This window comes from Cryptotermes secundus, unplaced genomic scaffold, assembly GCF_002891405.2.
Source record: "Cryptotermes secundus unplaced genomic scaffold, Csec_1.0 scaffold5, whole genome shotgun sequence".
NCBI lineage: Eukaryota > Metazoa > Arthropoda > Insecta > Blattodea > Kalotermitidae > Cryptotermes > Cryptotermes secundus.
In genome coordinates, this window is record NW_019724742.1 from 5,889,407 (window position 1) to 5,909,274 (window position 19,868).

A 19,868-nucleotide genomic window follows, 5' to 3' on the forward strand; every position below is an offset into this window, starting at 1 on the left:
CGCGACCTTCCAGCTTGCTGCATAGCGCCTCAACCAGTACGCCATCGCGTGTCCACACTGGAGGGATGCAAACCAAAATTAAATTTGCTTTTCGTCCCTCAGCTTAGAGTTTCGGGGGCATGACATGGGCTCAGACCGATGCCCTCTCCCCGCACCCCCCCAGTTGCTGCGCAGAACTCATGCTGATGTGTTGTGTTCGAGTTCGTCCTTCGAAAGGAACGAGGTTAGGGTCGGTTTGTCGCGGTGAGAACACTTGATCATCAGGAAAACGTGAATAATTAGTGAAAGTGAACAGATCGGTTTCATGACGGCAGGTGTGGGTCACGTGCTTGGAGGAAGAAGATCCATCAGGAGCGTCTGGTTTCTCCGGTAGATTTCACTTGTATTCTTTTCGTGTCTTGATTACCTGAAATCAGCAAATTTATGCATTCTGAAACAGCTCGTAGGTAGGTCAATTACGTCGCAGAGTTTGCGTGATGAGAAACCAGACCACGTTTGCATGAAGCTGCAGAAGTCACGTGGACAGCAGAAAGCGACTGTACTTCTGGATTCAGTGGTTCCAGCAAACGGGGTTTGCTTGCAGCGGTCCAGAAGCTGAGGTCGGCGTTGTGACGATCAGCATCTTCCCGGGATGAGGCCGTGTAGTCTGGTACAAACTTAACCGATGTTTCGGAAAAACATACTGCTTCTGTCTTCTGGAAAGCCTGAAAGTGGGTGGAACGTCGGTAAACTTCTTCAAGACTTAACGGCGTCACATATAAGAAGATAATATTCTGCCTATTTCGGGAAGTTTACTGTTTCATACGTGAAGTTAGGGTCAGAGTTACGTGTACTTTACGACTGGCGGTTTACGGCCAATCAGGTCGTCTTGGCGCCAAACCTCTTGAGATTCAAGACCAGATTTTTTCAACTGAATCCTTGCGGTCATAGTCCTTATGTAACAACCTCTCTTTTAGAAGGATGGGTCTGTCGTTTACAATTGCTACGGGTCCTCGCCAGCGCATTATCCGGTTAGAGTCACGCGGGACTAATAACCACATTTTACTGTCTCATATTCGAGACTCTCCAACCTGGAAGGCCAGGTTCCCGTATTTATGGCCCCCCCTTCCCAGGAACAGGGTGGCCCAGTTATACCTCCAGGCACTGGGTTTCCTTTTCATCTGCTTCTACGACTCGCAGGGCTACGGTGGAGGTATTCGAACCCGCCTCCACGCGGCAGTTTCAAGCCTAAATAATATATAAAAATTCAGTTCGTACCTCACAGGAAGCACATCACGTCTCCGCTACAATGAACAACCGGTTAATGCTGTTTAGGGAAATAATCGCTGTCCATTGTGAGAAGCATACGAAGCGAATAAATACACCGTGTGGCGAAAGTGCAGGATGTTTTGCTGTTAGAGCGGCCGCTGCGTGTAATTGTCGCTGTGTTTTGAAAGGCTGATGGAGATTTCTTGGCCGACACGCCATCACTCTGAGTGCTCGAACAGACAACTGACCGACAACTGAAGATGTTACCTTCGAGGATAACGAACTTTCAGCACTGAAAACTGGAAAAAGAGAAACTGGGCGGCTTAAGTGTGCCTTCTGTTCACAGCAGATGCCTGGACTGGAAGGAAGAGCGTTGCAGGCCAACATTCTCTATATGGACAAGGAGAAAGCGCGAACAACGTTTTATTGTTTTGTAAGGGAAATTTAGTTTCTCGTACTCTCCAGCACTTCGCAAAGCATTTTCGTTAAGTGATAAACTATTTGAAGAGTTCAGTATTCTGGGGCTATAACGCTGTGTAGTTCGGTATACGTCAACTGACGTTTCGGAGTAACGTGTCGCCTCCATCTTCAGTGTAGAAGAGTGAGCCATGCAAGAAACCAGCAGTAAAGAGGCGGCATATTACGGGTTACGTCATCGCTAGAAAATCTATTTTCACTATGTCAAGAGAAATAAGCGATTGTTACAGCGGACTGAAATACTAACAGCACAACACAACATCACTTCTGAAGCACCACACAGCGGTATGTTACTCTTAGTAATAACTGATTTCCGACGTCGTCCGTCGTTTGGCGTCCTGACAGGACACAGCGTCCCAGTGACTCAGATCAGCTGTTTCTAATGAACCCCAACTGAGCAGATGTCTTCCAAGCCTTACAGCTGAGGGTGGAAAGGGATCCGTTGTCCGAAACGCTGTGTTCTTTTCGGAATATCCGACGACGGACAGCGCCCAGAATCCTAGTGATACACGGCTACATGTTCAGTCATCATCATCAACAAACATCGCACCACTTTTTGACCATTAGTGACGCCCGCAGTTGAGACGGTATGCCTCTGTGCCTTACGAGTTTACTTGTATACTCAATTATTACATCATTGTGTGAGAAGTCGCCCATATTGGAGCCACAGTGTGCGCTTGCGCAGTTGTGATGTGAATATCCTCAGGTACGTCACGGCTAGGGCCGGAGTTCGTGGAACAATATCCTCTGCAAACTGTGCGCGTCGTGAAAGAGGTAAGGATGTAATACAGTAAACCTCGCTAACCCGGATCGAAATATGATAATTGCTGTTCACAGCTGAGTACATACATTTAAGAAGGCAGATGAACTACCTGTCTGTTCAGGCAAAACCTGACAGTTTCTTCAAACCTGCATCATTACGTTCAAAACAAATACAACTTCTGAGCCTTCTATCGATGAATAAATGTATTGTCTTTTTATAGTTTTTAAATAAAGGTTTACAATGGTATTTTTATTTATTTTCATCACCACTATTTATATAATTAAGTTTTCCATTTTTTGTTCTCTAAGTTTTCTTGTGTTTTAGGGCTACATTTTGCTTCACTAATCCGGATTAGCCGGATTTTACTGTAATTAAATTTGAAACAGCGTGTGAATAGGATACAAGGCAGTAGACTGAAAATTAATCATGGAGGGTAAAGAGGGTTAAGCTATCCTTGTAACAGGCTGTGAAGACCCATAGGATTTTGAGACGTCGAGGCTCCCACATCTTGTAGACACTCGGCTCACAGATGGTGAGATTGTCAGCCGGCCGCCCTTAACCCCCCAGGGAGATTCCTGGTATTCATTTCTGTTAAAGGCTGAGTCGACCTTAGGGCCATACTGCGGCTGAAAGGATTAGATTAACTGGCAAATGCAGTGACCCCATCGGAAATCGAACCGGCGACATTCCGGCTTGTAGAATAATGCCTCAACCAACTACGCTACCGCGTGCTCCAGTCGCGAATGGCAGTAGAGTCGTTGAAGACCCAGGAATAGGTGATGTGTGTTGTAACAGCGATCTAGCTGCTGACTGTCGACGAGGTTCATAGCAGTTGCTGTCAGATGTCTGCAGAGTCACGGAGTCTTGAGGGCAGCCTCATGAACTCTGGTCCACTGTACGTACATTACAAGATTCGTTCGTATGATCCTCAGAAAACGAGGGTGGAACTTTGCTAGAGCGCGTTAATCGGTTGACACTGGAGACGCAGTGTTTCCTGTGAGGTACAGATTGCATTTTTAGTATTATTTAAGTGGACTTCATACTTGAGAGAAATACGAACCCGACTTGCAGCCGATACCGTAGCATTACTCGAGTTATGTCTGTCGCGGAGACAGCCCAGACGTCTGGAAAACTTTAGCTAATGCCACTTTAGTAAGGGATTGAATCTCTGAGCATGGTTTGTTTTACAGTCTGTTGTGTGTTGCATCAGCTGGTGTGAGGGAAGATAAGCACAGTGAAATATTTGAAAGGTTGCTTCACAAGAGCAACTTTATATTTCTGACGATTGCACCCGAACTTCTGAACACCGTCGAGATAAGTTGCATAGGGCGCAGGGTCCGATACACAAGTGGAGTTGTGTAGGGTGCAGAACACATTTACTGAGCCGCCGGTATGTGTTGTGTAGTGTGCAGAACACATTTACTGAGCCGCCGGTATGTGTTGTGTAGTGTGCAGCACACATTTACTGAACCGCCGGTATGTGTTGAGTGCTGTGCAGAACCCATTCACAGAACCGCATCTTTGTGTTGTGTAGTGTGCAGAACACATTCACAGAATCGCCTCTTTGTGTTGAGTGCTGTGCAGAACACATTTATTGAACCGCCGGTATGTGTTGTGTAGTGTGCAGAACACATTCATAGAACCGCCTCTTTGTGTTGAGTGCTGTGCAGAACATTGGCCCTGTGTTTTTTATTATTATTATTTTGGCTGCAAATTATTTTTACCCCGTGACTTAATCAGTTAAGCATGACGTCAAGAAGACGTATGGGGGAGTGGAGATATAGCACCACCAGTCTTGATGTTTGCACTAGATAGAGGTGAGTGGCCATATTCACGCCCCGGCCGCACTAACCGAGGAGAAATTGTCCACTGGGTAGGCTGGGCGGGCCTCATGGAAGCTGTGGAGAAGAGAAAAATCACTAGCGTCTGCTGGGAATCGAACCCCGGTCTTCCAGCCCCGGGGCCCGTCGTTATACCAGCTGAGTTGTCAGAATTCACCCGCCGAGCAAGTCATGCTCTGTTACCGCACCCGGAACGGTTCATACGTTCGAGGAAACCTCCTCACCTGGGATGTGACATATTGTAGTCTGGTAGAAGTTTTTCGGTGTTTCGGAGCAAAGTACTACCTCTGTCTTCGAGGTCGCGTAAGCGAAGCAAGCAGGAGACATCCTGCAGTTAATGTTATGACGTGCACGTTGCTCCCCTTTCGTAACGACAGAAAGCAGGGTTGTCTGTTTTCTCCCTTTTAGCGCGTCCGAGACTTTACATGAAGTTATGCCATTAAACACCACTCCAGCGTCATGCTTTTTAATTCCCCACAGTCGGTATATGTTTATAACTTGCGGATGCGCGAACTTATGAGGTGGGAGCGCCTATTGCACCGCTTAATATATGGCAATAGATCATCGCAAAACTGGTACCGTCTGTTTAGGTATTCTCGTTGTAGACTGGATAAGAGTAGCATGGGGCCCATGCGTAATTTTCTTTTTGCTGGCGTTAGTGGAGAGCCGCTGGAGCTGAACATGTGGAATATTGGTACAGAGGTGAGCCGTAAATCAGAATGTTGTCTGTATGTCAGCTGCTGTGAACGCCGTGACGCTTCTAGAGTATACACGTATCTGCAACATTAGCGCAGTGAGCGCGACAGGTTGTCAATTCAGTTACTAGAGCGCTTGAAGGATATTGAAGTTTACATAAATTATGTTTTCGTTTATGTCGTATTTAAGATGACGTTGTTAGTATCTCGTTATGCAATGTCGAATGGAAGGACGATTAGCTCTAGTGAGTAATGATTCGGAGGGATTATCGAAGGAACTGGTCGTGGCCTATTTTGAGGAAGTAACCCGAAATTTGCATGTAGGGACTGGAGAAAGCCACGAAGAATGTCTGTCTTCGGATGGAAATTGAACCCTAGACTTTCCTAAGCAGGAGAGGTGACCACTGTGCCGCACCGTTCTCTGACAACAGCACCAATCAGAGTGTGTTACGTTTACCGTCTCGGAGTGGATGTGTTTACTGATGACGCTCCCGGGAAATCGGCTGTCCTGACAAGTTTCTCGTCGTTTTCCTCAGTCACTGTATACAAATTCTGGGATAGTGCCTCGATTGGGCCATAGTTGTTTCCTCCCAGATCCTTCCCACTTCGTCGCTATGTAGTGCAGCTGCCGCGGGCGTCGTGAATCACTCACAGAAATAATGAAAATGGCCGAGAACGATCCCACTCATGGGTCGTTGTAACGCAAGTTCCTCATTATGTAGTTGTCTCTAGCGTGCTGTCACTTCCTTCCTCCAGGTTCCAAACATTGTCCTCGACCACGCTCTGTCTTCTGGGATGTGACGCCGTGCAGTCCACTGAAAGTTGTGGCGGAACATGTGTCCTATAGGCGACGAACAGTCCCCGAATTTGTAGGCACACAGGTGCTGCAGCTTTATGTGACATGTTGAGCGTCACATTTTTGCTTAAAATGGCCGATACTATGACCTCCCTGGAGCACTCTGTATATATGGTGGGGGCGGTGAGACTGAGTCCACTTCACTTGTTATATCAGCGCCGGGTCATCATTTGCCTGGCAGGGTTGGAACCCGGGCCGCCGCGGTGAGAAGCTTGTGTTGCGTGTGTCCGTTCCCTTACACCAGGCGGGCGCTGCTTGTCGCTCTGCTTCAGCGATAATTATTATTATTGTTATTAATTACTCATTTCTGATTATTGCAGCGAAGAACGGCGTTAGCGCGACTACTGTTGTCAACATGAAGACACCGACAACCCGCAAGCAGGCGTCGCGACGCATTACTGCCAGCAGCGGACAGAAGCCTGCGCCATTGAGGGGTGAGTTGAGTATTGTTGCGGGGTGCTGCAGTGCCAACGGTGAGGGTTCATATGCGAGCCCCTTTGCGTTGGCTGCGTTCTTCTCTGCGTTATGAACACGACAAGCTACGGAGATTTTTCCTTTGTAATGGTGGAACTTTACATAAGGAGTGGATCTTCTGGTGTGTAACGGCGTGAGCCAGACGTTTCGGAGGAACATATCGCCTCCACCTGTACTGTTGAGCAGTAACCCAAGCTCAGCTGGTATTTTGCCTGGCACGCACTTCGACCCTCAGGATAGAGGCGGTATATTTTTCCGAAACTTCGGGCTATCTTCGAGCTACACGGCGTTACGTCCCTGTTACGTTACGGCCGTGCTGTTCATAGTCACCGTCGTAAGGACCTCAGATCCAACAAGAACTATTTGTTCCGCTCTAGGAAATTTGTCGAAATGTTTTTACGAGTAGGTCCTTTGGTAGGCAGTGTATGAAACATATGTCACTTGTCCTGTGAGCGTGCATGCATTCCTTGTTCAGAACCGCTGGCCCAGTGGTTGATAGGAGGAACATAGACCGAGCGTGTTCGAGAAGAGGTTGCTGAGGGGAATATTTGGACCGAAGAGAGATGTAGTGACGGGAGGTCGGAGAAAACTGCTTAATGAGCTTCATAACTTTTACTCTTCTTCAAATATAATTAGAATGATCAAGTGAAGGAGGGTGAGATGGGCAGGGCATGTAACACGATTGGCGGGGAAGAGCAATGCATATAGGATATTGGTGGGAAGGCCAGAAGGAAAGAGATCATTAGGAAGACCAAGACGTAGGTGGATTGATAATATTAAAATGGATGTTGTGAACACGGGAATGAACTTTCGGTTTCCATAAGATGTGTGGGAAGTTCGTGAATAGCAGCACAACTGGCGGCTTCTCAAGAAGGGCGCAGCGGCTCTGCTGCTCTCCTGCAGGGGTTGTTAATCGGATCAGCGCTTGATTGCAAGTGACGACTGTGCTGACCTGTCGACACTGCTGTGGGGACGTGGGGCCCAGATGAAGCACACATAACTGGGCTGTACCTTCTTAAAGCTAATTTTATCAAATTTGTAAGAATTTCTCTAAGCAAACACGAGGCCCAGATTTCTCTTACTAGTAGTTGACGCCCCGCCCGTATCTGATAAATTTTATTTACAGTGATCTACTTGTAAACATGCTTTTAAATGCAATTTTCAAGGCAGGTACAGGGGGGCTGGTGGAGTCCAGAACTTGTATGGACGTTGTGGAGTATGGAATGTTTGCCTCTTCCAGGAATTGAACCCCCGGCCGTTGCGGCCGTAGCCCACCGGTATGCCGATTGAGGTACCCCGGCTGAAATTTTATAAATGAAGACTTCATTAGACCTCTAAATATGTATATATTCCAGTTCATATGTTCTGCATGATTGTAGCATGTAGAGCCATTACTATGGAACGACCACGAGATAAGCAAATATACCATAGCTGTTTCAAGGCAACGGCTCGGTAAACACATTCCCGCGGCAATGAATACGCATGCAACTGTTGGAAACGGTGTTTTCTACTCAGTCCGTGCAAAGGGGTCCTAAGGAGGACAATTGAAGCAAGATAGTTCGATTGGAAGGGAGCCGTCGTTTGGAAAGTTCTTGAGTCAAGAAGCAGAGGAATAGCCGTTGTTAGGAGCCGTTACGAGGACACGGCTAATGAAGACTTCAGCAGACTGAGAACACTAGTCTCTGTGCATCAGCGATTTGTAAAGTGTGAATTAGCGATAGCACTATAGTTACTTGTAGTTACGATCTGTAAGTGTTCAGTAAATGCAATTACCAATCCAAACCCCGTCTGTAGTCACTGCATAATACGTGTACGTGACAATATGTTTGCTCATCATACACAGAACTGCAAGGTGAAGTTGCGTCTCTGTATCATCAGTCCATACAGTTCTAGTCTTCAGTCATGAGTTGTCCTGCTTCTGTGTGTATTGCCATCTGCTCTGCATGGCACTCTTCTTGTCAAAGTGTCACGAATGAGGTGATAAAATGAGGGATGGTGCCATCCCTCTGTGAAATTATTGGTTGAAACTGGTTCCATAGTTCTGGTGGGTACCTGTCAAGTCAGGCAGAGCTTCGGGTGAAGAAAGGAGGTCAGAACACGCGGGAACTTCCTGTGGTGTGGACTTCTGTTTTCAGTTCTCCCCTGTCAGGAGTCAGGCGGGCACTCACAGGCCTGTCTCCTCAGCTGACCTGAACATACTCCGTCTGCGTGCGCAGCGTCGACCTCTGTTACGAATAATGTGTAGCCATTATTTCGGCTAATAAACCGCAAGGGACATGCTGATAGTGCCAGGAATTTATGACAACAAAAATAAAGTATTTATTGCGGGGGGGGGGGGGGATAACAAACAAAAGCTGGGTGCAGCAAGCAATATGTGGCAGTTCGGTGAGAAGTCACTTTGGACGAAACGTTCCTTGCGTTAAAACCTCTGCGCCTGACGTCCTCAGACTCCATGATATTGTAGCAACCCCCGACAACCTGAACATATGAATATTATGTTGCTCTATGATAGTTGTGTTTGTGATGTTGTACCCGCGGCCGTAATTGAGAAGAATGTTGGGCCCTAGGGGCAGGGGGACCAGCGTCTCACATTCTTTTTTGTTTAAGCTCCGAATACAAAATTTCATGGAAATCTCTTCAGTAGCTTTGCAACTTGAGGACGGACAGCCCTGTGACGCAGCACACGCAGTTTCCCGAGCCTTCACTCCGACACGCCAGAGTCGGGACATTCGCGCGGGACAGGGGGCACAGGAAACGGAAGTCGCGCTGCAGACGGTGAGAAGGGAGTGGCCTCAGGGTTTCTCAGCAAACTGATTAATCCTGTGGATACTGAAGTTCCTCCGCGTGATGTGTAAGGCCGAGTTCCTACCTCAGTGCATCTCCGTTGCGAAGACCAACCGGTTAATGTCTCGTAGGGAAATAATCGTTGTTTATTGTGAAACACGAAACTATACTCTGTGGGCGAATCAGGAGTTTATTTTGAATATTAGTATAGGTGGTACAGACAACTCAAAACCTGATCCAGGAGGAAATTAAAAGGAGACTGAACTCGGGTAATTATTATTATTTTACTGCAATTGGGTGTTCACCCGGTGGCAGTAGAACTTACACTGATACAGACAAGGAAAGTCTATAACATAAGGGAACAATACAAAACAAAATACATACAATGAACAAGGTCCGCTGCCTAAAAACATAGAAATTAGAATATTGTCACGTGTTGGGTATGTCACGCGACAAATAACTTCAAGTGGGTCTCGGATTTAGCGAATCTTTATCGGACACTCACACTTACACACCATACAATTATCACCACTTGCAGTGTCACTTGACTTCTGGCCCAGTACTCCAATGCGACGTCTCAGCTCTCCTTTGCCGTGGTTGGATCTCAACTGCCTGTGGCGGCGGCTTTCTGAAGACTGTCTTCTTGCTGTCTTCTGTCTCTGTAGCTCTCGGCTTATGTAGGTGTTCTGCGGACTGGATACCAGACACCATTCCTCACTGTTTCGTTTCTACTGTCCGCTGTTACGTAACGGGCGCAACGAACTCTGTAGTTCATCTCCGGGGAGACGCGTCCGTTGCTTCGGGAACGCTCCTTATAGATTACACCGGTAACGCGTTTCGTCTCACCCGCTGTTACTCAACGACAATTCGTTGCTACGATCTGTCGCTGCGGGAGCTCCACAGTTTCCACGTATTCGTTGTCGTGGAAGTGTCCGTTCCGATTGTAGCGGTTGTCGCGGCGATGGACGTAAGGTAACGCGTCACAATATGTAGAACTATAATTTTGCCTGTTATTCTGTATGGGTGTGAAACTTGGTCTCTGACATTGAGGAGGAACACAGACTGAGGGTGTTTGAGAACAGGGTGTTGAGAATATTTGGACCGAAGAGGGATGAAATGACAGGAGGTTGGAGAAAACTGCATAATGAGGAGCTTCATAACTTGTACTCTTCTCCAAGTATAATTAGAATGATCAAGTCAAAGAGGATGAGGTGGATAGGGCATGTAGCACGAATAGGGAGAAGAGAAATGTATTTAGGATACTGGTGCGAAAGCCAGAAGGAAGGAGACCATTAGGAAGACCAAGACGGTGGGTAGATAATATTAAAATGGATATTAGATAGGATGGGGTGGTATGAACTGGATTGATTTGACTCAGGATAGGAACCAATGGAGAGCTCTTTTGAACACAGCGATGAAACTTCGGGTTCCATAAAATGCTGGGAGTACTCCATAAAGGTAGTTATGTAGATGGTTCAAATAGCCTGCAACTAGTGCCGAGGCCAAGAGAACGTGGATCTATACATCCATTCTCCCATACGCCTTCGTGGCGTAGTGCCTGTACTTTGGAGGGCCAACAGAAAGCAGCACAAGCAAGGTACGAGCGACGTGGTCCTGTACAGTTTTTCATGGCGGAAGGTGAGCTGCGTTGCAACGGGGCCTGCCTTGCTACCTTCACGTGCGCGGGGACGGAACACGCGTGACCAAGACGAAACAGAACGCAGTTTTACTCGTTCAAAGAAATTAAATCATTTTGTGTGTGACATTTTAACAGGAACCAAATTGGTTTAACCCCCTAGAGCCCAGTGGTAACTACGTGTATCAAAACTCTTAATTCTGACCGCAGTGTGCATGTGTATGTTTCCTATGAGGTACAAAGTGGATTTGTATATATTAGTTAGAACACACTTCGTCTTCAAAGGGTCATTTGCAGACCTGGTACCCAGTAAAGTATATTTCATACATACCTGACGATGGCCCTGCATTTGCATGAAAGCATGAATTAGGTAGTAATGGAACCAGTAACTGTGAAGCTGCGTTGAAGGCTCTTGTGTGTTTGCCAAGTAAAGAAGAGTTGCTCTAGTGTCATTCGAAGTGAGCCATTGACTAGCCTCAGCAGCTCATGTACGTAAACACACCCACCCACACAGCAGCAGCCATACCGCGTGGCCACTAATTAACAACAGATCACCAGACAACATCAAAGAGCAAGGAGTTCTGTGAAGAAATAATGCGCCTACTTTCCTTTGATGCTTCACGGACTGCATAGAACACGAGGACAACAATGTTTCTATAGCATGCGTATTCGTTACCGCGGAAACGTGTTTACCGAGCCGTTGCCTAGCAATGGTAGGGAGGTATCAGGGTAAGTGCGCTAACAACAGAGGAACTATTGGGGGCTGATGTTTTCTCTGCGGTCTGGCCCAAAGTTATGGCTCCACTAATCTTTCAGGAATTTCATTCCCTGTGGAGGCGCGTCCGAATACCTCCACCGTAGCCACCCTCTTCCTGGGGGATATAAATACGAGGACCTGACCCTCCAGGTTGGGAAGCCTCGAATTTGAGACAGTAAGAATGTCACGAGTCCCACATGACTCGGACCCCAGAATGACTGCTTGCAGAGGATGCTACATAAGGACTATAATCTCAGGTGCTCAGTTTAAAGAATTACTAGTCGTGAGTGTCAATGGGCTTGTCGCCAAGAGTTTACGGGTTATGCAGTTGGAGGTCAGTTGTTTTGAAGTGACTGCATTTTAGTCAGATGTCGACACAGTTTGCGTTCAAGGTTCTGACTGGAGAGACACAGGCGACGCCTGCCGTCGTCACGTGCCAGTTAACATGGCGTATGCCACTCCATGTATGAGAAGGCTCGGTTCCGCTCTGCTGGTTGAGCTGCCGGTAGCAATGACCGCCGAGCGGCCAATATGGAACAAGTTGCCGGCGAAGGAATGGAAAGTGTGACGGTTGCTAGCGAAAAAGAAAGCTGCGAGCTGTGCTGACTGCTACTCTAGTCCGGAGCTCCCTACAAAGTGGGTGCATCAATGGGACCGCTGGGCAAGATAGCTTCGTTCTTCAAGAATGTTCCATTGGAACATAACAGGAAAGGCAATGCTGTTATGTACAGCAGTGTAGGTGCCACGTGCCAGAGGCGGGCGCCCGGATGGTCTTCACTGCGGCTCCATCGTGGCTTCAGGGGTGAGTGCCTCACTGTTCGGCGGCATGGGGGGTTGATCAAAGTCATTACATACACACTGTCACATACAGTCATTGTAGACAGGATTTTTGATTGGATATTGGATTTATTGACCACTTTAACACTACTCGTATAATTATAGCGACATCGCTGATTTTCACATTGCACACTTCACTAGAGCACACGCCAAGTCTTTTCCAGCCAGCGGTGTCTTCACTAGGCGTTTCCTGGCAACGGCATCTAACAATGGCTGTCGCCCTGCTTTCGACCTAAGGTCCTCTGTAAACATTGCAACATATTTTACATAATTAATTGTGTTCGGCGGTATGGCGTCGTATGTAATGCTTTCTGCACGAACCTTGTGGGCAAAATGCGCGGATCTCATTATGAAAGCAGGTGGCGCGCGCAGTAACCATCATGATAGTGCGCCACCAGTTGCGCCGCATGTAATGTTTGCTCAGAAGCCTGCGCTACGGGGTGCGCAGAAGTGAATTTTAGGCCCTTTGATTGAGGTGGTCGTCAGTGAACGGGACTGAACACGTGGAATGCTTCTGCAGCGGAAGTGCTGTTTGTTGGGGTTCCGCCCGGCCCCTAGAATGAACGAAATTAAAGAGACTGTTCGACAGAACTTAATGTGCCTTGTAGTTTGGGTGCTGTCACTATATAGCTGATGGTTATGCATGTTTCGGCCAATATGGCCATCGTCAGGCGTTAAAATCTTTTTCATGAGGAAACTGCTGTCTTCTATTGTTAATATATGCAGGCCCCTTCGAGGCGCTTGCGTGTTGGAGTTGATGCGTTGTGTTCTTCTTGCGTGGACTGCATTCATCTGTCGCCGTGACGTCGCTGCTCTCTCACGGTGGCATAGGCGTCTATCTAGAATATACAATTTATACGGTTCATTTCCTTCCCTGTTTCCTGCCTCGGACCTAATAGATAACTCCGGAAGATAGTGTAGAATTTACTCCATATTCGTACTAATAATATATACGGTGGCTGTGCTCGCTAAAGTGGCGTGTAAGTACTGAGGACATGGGTCGACTTCCCTAACGCTCCAACCCTACTGACTTACTTTGCAATTTTCTCTACCAGTCCAGCCCTTCTCTTGGCAAGAATGTTGCTGATAACGTTGGCTATCCACAAGCGTTCGGGCAGGTTGGCACAGGCCATGTGGGCCTGGGCGAGAACACATCTCGACTTCTTGCCGTGGCCTGAGCACAGCGGAGGAGCGGTGTGAGGCTCCCGAGCTGCTGCTAATTCAGTGTGTCGCGTGCTCCAGAACGGGCAGCGTCTTGTGCAGAATGTGTTTCATGTGCTGTCGCGATGTTATGCTGGGTTCCGGAAGGGGTAGGGCGAGGTGAGTAGTTATGTGCACTTGTAAAGGGATAGGGCAATGTGAGGTGATTGTGTGCACTTGTGAAGGGATAGGGTGAGGTGAGGAGAGAGTGTACGCTTGTGAAGGGATAGGGCAATGTGCGGTGATTGTGTGCACTTGTGAAGGGTTTGGGGCGAGGTCGAGTGAATTGTGTGCACATGTGAGGGGGTATGGCGAGGTGAATGGATTCTATGCGCATGTGAGGGGGTGAGGCGAGGCGAGTGGATTGTGTGCACATTTAGATGATGTCGAGTTTCTGAAACTCTGATAATCAGTTTCCAACTGAAGGTCAGGTTTTCTGTACTTTTTTAGTTCTGGACGGGTTAGCGTTATAGAGTTTTAGCCTCTTGTTTGTATGTTGTTATATAACCAAGGAAGGGGAGAACGCAGAGAATTACAGTGAAAATTGCCCGAAGTAATAATAGGTGATTCTCGGCTCGAATTTCGGGCTGGGCACCCGATATCCTGCCCGACGTTTCATGTGATTATCCTCACTCCCTCCAAGCGTATGCGAGTATAATGCCTCAAATTTGGCCACGATCACTTTTAGCAGCCTCTGGCTTGTGTCGTTAGAGCCCCGTGTCCGGGACAGTGGGAGACTGAACTGAATGAAAGTTTGACACTTTGTGTGGGCTCGGTAACGTTCGACTGGTGGGATTTTATCGGGCTTCCAGGTTCAGCGCGGCACCGCAAATACTCGCTTGCGAGAGAATTCTGCTGAGCGGAGCGGAGCGGAAGTACTCGCGCTTCATTCATTTGTAGTTCTGTTCTTTTTTTGAGCCGAATTGAACGCTCTGTAATCGCGGAAAGTCGGATATAATTTTGCAGAACTGGAGGTCATGTCCATAAATCGTGCGTGGGCTTTTTAATGCATGATTCTTGAAGTGGAGATCTGGCAGGCTCAGCGTGACCTGAAGTCACCTGAAGCTTGGAAGTGAGCCAGCCAACCAGTCGGTAAGGACGTGAGCACAAAAGTTGAGGAAGCTACTGCGTTGAAAGCCGTTACCAGGCAACAACCGGTGAAGACACAGCATACTGAGAAGACTTGATGTGTGCTATAGTGAATTGTAGAATGTGTGAAATAGCGATAGCGCTATTGTTACGGGTACTTACGGATCTGCAAGTGTTCAGTAAATCCAATTACCAGTCCAGATCCCGTCTATTTTCACTCTGTCACGTGATAATGTTGTTATTTTGAAGAAATTCAGTCTCTAAAGTGTTAAACCGTGCCTCGTTACTTGAGGGGGCTTCAGTCTAACAAGAATTCGGATCCTGTGTGGATCACAGTAACCGCGAGAGTCTCTGGCCGCCATGTTTGTCCTTCAGCCGAGCGCCATGACATTGTAAGTTAATTTACTGCTGTTGTAGGAATTCTGTTCATTTAAAGATGTTGTTATGTGTGAGCCCCCAGAGCATTTGCAGCGGTTCCCCATAATTTACTGTTGTTATAGGAATTCTGTTCATTTAAAGATGTTGTTATGTGTGAGCCCCCCAGAGCATTTGCAGCGGTTCCCCATGTAGGGGTGAGCAACCGAGCTTTAACTACAGAGTTATATTATTTTAGCGTCCTTGTGCACATGACCCTTCTTCCCCGGTGGCGAATCTAGGATCATTCTGCCGGACAGCTAGCGAGCGAGAAGCTTCGAAGCTCCAGTTTCATGTAAATAAGATCCAAAGGTGCATAGAAAACACGCTTCATTCCTGAAGAGGGGCGCCGAGTAGCCTGACAGAATTTTAACCTCACTGGCGATTCGGAGTAACGTATTGCCTCCATCTTCAGGCTCAGAAGTAAGCCGAGTAAGCATTCAGCAAACAGTGTTGGTTTTACCAGAATACATGGCGGCAGCCTTCTGTATAGTGACAGTTCGGTTCAGATGGCAGCCCCGGAAACGTCGCTGCTGTCGTTTAGTATCAACTTGTACGAACATTCATTATTACTCGTGCCTTGGAAACCGCAAGGCTTGCGACCGAACCACAGTGTGGTCCTGAGAAGTGCGTCGCAGTGACTTCGGTTCGTGCCCAGGCCTCACAACATTTATAAAGCCGTGACGACATGAATTTGCATGAGCAGTAACGTGATATTCCTCAGTCTATCCATGCAAATGCAGAGAGTGACACAGCCTCTTCCTTCCGCATACTTATCCTTGAATCGACTTATTATTTGACACTGTAGTGTCACGTGTATGAGTGACTGTAGACGGGTTTGGGTTGGTAACTGGATTTATTAAACACTTACAGTTGGCAACTACAAGTAGCTGTAGTGCTAACGCTAATTCACACACGTTACAGTTCATTACAGTGCGTACGAAGTCTTCTCGGTCTGCTGTATCTTCACCGGTTGTCACCTGGCAACGGCTTCCAACGCCGTACCTTCCTCAGCTTCCATATTTACGACCTTCCTGGCCAGCGACTGTCTCACAACTCAGTGTCAGGCTGGCGCTCATCTCACTGCCGTCTGAAGACTCGCGTAATCGCAGCTGCTCCTCATATAGCCTCGGCATGGACCGCATAGAAAACACCTCTCCCAACAGTTCTGTTGTTGCGTCACATAGCTATCACACGGATCGCATAAAGAACAACATTTCCCAGTTAGTCTATTATTACATGTTACGAATTTGTTGCCTAACAACGGGCGTGTTTACAGAGCCTTTCTCTAGCGACGGCTGTCTGTGCTGCCTTCATACGTGTAGTCCTTGCATTATGCCACAGTAGTATCAGCTATTAAGAGTGACATTTAATGTGTAAAGCACAGTGGTTCCTGTATGCATGCATGCGTATATATGTACCACTTTTAACATTCATAAACTCTGCATTCTGCCCACAGAGTGTGTGTTTCGTATGATTCCAACAAACAACGATTAACCGTCTGGTCTCTGCGGTAGAGAGCAAGTGTGTTCTCTGTGAGGTAGGAACAGGGTTTCCGGGTATATTTGCAGTTGATGTCAGGCTTCAAAGTACTCAGGGAGCAAGAAATGGTTGACTTCGTGTGCCGAGTGCCGGCGGAGTCTGCAGCCCGCTGTACAGCATTCCCGCACACAGCTGCGTGACACTTGGCCTTACAAACAGCAAGCAGAAGATTCATTGGACAGACGTGTGTGACGTCATGCTTCCTGATAGCTGTTTGTAGGTCGGAGCGTAGGCTGTTTCTTAACAATATTCGGGCAGTAGAGACGCGAAGGTTCGTTACCGTGCTCGCAAAAGCCCGCTGCTGGCTTCTGTCATGAGCCAGGTGAATTCATTTCACACCTTCCCGCATTATTTCTCTCAAACCCACTGTAATGTTATCCTACCATCTATGCCTAGGTCTTCGAAGAATACTTTCCAGGTTTTCCAACCACATCTTGTACTGATTTCTAATCTTTCTGATGCATGCTACACATCCTGTCCCTCTTATCCTTCTTGAGTTTTGTCCCAATAATATTGGGCAAGAATACAAATTCTGTAGTTTCTCGTGCAGTTTTCCCATCCTGTTACTTCCTCTTAGGTCCAAACATTCTCCTCAGCAATCCTGTTCTTAAACACCCTAAGTTTGTTAATCTGCGATATTATTCTATCTCAGCACGACACAGTCCATTCGAAATTTAAGCAGTCCGATTCACGTTAATAAGGAATTTACGATACAAGTGGTAAGTTTAATATGGCACCAAAGAGGGAAACCGTTGTATTGCAAAATTATATGCCTGCAACCTCCTCCAGCCGTGTCCCCGTGTGGCAGGCCTTCCCGCATTGTGCACATTTCCCTCTTCGTGCTTCAGATCGCACAGGCGCGAGTCTGGGGAGTTGGTCACTGTTCCCCTATGCAGGGCAATGCACTTCCGCCGTACCTTGTTGGCGAAGCTTGTATTTTATATATTGTGACATTGCGCTATGGAGGACATCGCCTCCCCCGCCAGCGGTGACGTAACAACATCGTGCGCTGTCGCTACTACGGTAACAGGCCAGTCAACATTCCGCCCCCCTCCCCCGCGGCGACGTAGGGGGGGATGCAGCAGTCGCGCAAAGAAGAACCGGACGCGTGGTTAGAAGATCTTATGTGATAGCGCGCGATAACTGAGAAGTCAGCCAGTGAAGACGTATTGTGTGCTGTAGTACAGTTATATTGGGAGTGTGTAATTAAGGGAGACTTGTATAACTACGTGAAGACTAGTGAAGATAGTGTGAAGAGATTTGCGAGTAGGGTTTGTAAAGTGTGTAAACCCGCAACTGTGTTATAATTAATTGTAGCCAAGACCTGTAGGTTGTTAAATAAACCAATTAACAATCCGAACGGCGTCTTCAGTATCAATATATATATGTTTACGATCTAGAGACGCGCCGTAGAACAGCGCTTCCCAAACTCTTTGATCCCGCAGCCTCCTCCCCAAAATCCGATTCAAACATTTCAACGCCTCCTCCAACCCAGCAGCGGAAGTACTCCTTTATTATATGCTCATATATGTATATGTATACTGTATTTACTAAGTACTAATGAAATATACTTTTCGCTTTAAAAAGATAATAAGTCACTTATGAATATGTTTGGCATATAGCATGATAGCGAAAATTCTTCCTTTTGCACTATATACAAGCCCTCTGTCAGTACAGGCTTTGGAAAGCAGATGATGCCTATCTTACGTACCTTATGCTACAACGGCAGTTTAGTCACTTGAACGGTCGTAAGCTTCACCACCGCCAAGTTTAAGCCTCTTATATTTTCTATGTCTGGCTTCGCCTTGTCCTATACTTGAGCATGCTCATTCTTATGATTTGTATGACTTCTGCTTCTTGCCTTCACGATTTTGTTATCTAATCGTATACACACGGAAGGTTGAAATTCGTGTACAAATCGCGGACCAATTTTCACCTTCGAAAATTTCCAGTGTTGCAAAGAACCTTGTTTTGTGGGCGCTTCAATCTTAAGAGGTAGGTGTCTGCCGCTAATTCCCAGGCAGGACAAGCGTAAGTCCTTACTGATCTGATCAGTGACTTATTGAGGGCTAGTTTAATGTTTGCGTTTAAACGCTCGTTTTTAAATAGGAAGTAGATTCTAATAAATGCTCTGAAGGCCTTGGCTTCAGTCATTTCTATGTGCAATCTACATTTAATCCTCTTATCGAAGATTACGTCGAGATACTTTATATGACTGAGGACTGAATTTATTACAAATAATATATAACAGTTGGGCTCGTACCTCACAGGAAACACGTTACGTCTCCACTACAAAGCCCAGCCAGTTAATGCTGTTTAGGGAAACAGTCGCTGTTTACTGTGAGAATCATACGGAACACACACATGCACTATGTGAGCGGAATGCAGAGTTTTATTATGTTAAAGCGTGTGGTAAATATAGTAACCACTGGGCTTTAAACGGTTAATATGCCTCAGTGGGATAGATACCGTCCAGTGACGGTATTTGTCAGTAGCTGTGTTGTTCCGACACACCTGTCCAGCACATTGTTTTGGAAGGCGAACAGAGATGCGGGCTGTAGGCAGTCAGCAGACCTTGCGTTGATTGGTCACTTAGCTGTGGAGGGGCAGATGGAAGCAGAAAGAAAGTTCTGGCTGCTAGGATGCGAACCGTGAAACCCACATCTGAATTCAAGTCACGCATCGCCGGTGATCCAAGTTACTTTAGTCCAGTTTTTGATACATTTGAAATAACTTCTCTGCCCTTGGCTTTGTCCCGCCTAGGGCTTCCTCAGTTTCAAGGGTTCAGTTCCCACAATAGTCTGCTCTCCCGGTTCGTCATCTTCCAACATTGACCTTCCACAAAGCACTTTAAGCAGGCTGGAGTTTGAGGCTATCACAGCGGTGACCGAACGCTGGCTACTCGCCACCTCTGTATAGCGGAACGGCCACAGCTGTTTCCTGATCTGTATGTTTTAATGCCGTGCTGAAGTCTTGCATGACGAGCTATCACCCCGACACAACCCCCTAAGCGAAACGACCAGATTATTCGTGTACCATATCCCCTCTCTTTCGACCTGTCCATCGGAGCCCTCGAACCTCTTCACTGCCGCGAACTCGTGAGTGCCTTCACGCAGTATCGTATTGTCACGTGTATGAGTGTGACTATCGACGGGATATGGAAGCAATTACAGCGCTACTGCTAATCTTCGCAATTCACAAATTACCACAGCACCCGCCAAGGCTCTTCCAGCCTTTTTTTTTTTTTTTTTTTTT

The 19,868-nt window shown here is 47.1% G+C and overlaps 1 protein-coding gene across 1 annotated transcript in view; it reads left to right on the plus strand.

Moving 5' to 3' along the window:
- Positions 1-19,868, plus strand: part of LOC111862650 — a 125,324-nt gene that overhangs the window by 77,382 nt on the left and 28,074 nt on the right. Inside the window, exon 10 of the mRNA XM_023848184.2 lies at positions 6,201-6,314. Within this exon, the coding sequence (XP_023703952.1) occupies positions 6,201-6,314 (114 nt within the window). The remainder of the gene's footprint in view (positions 1-6,200; positions 6,315-19,868) is intronic.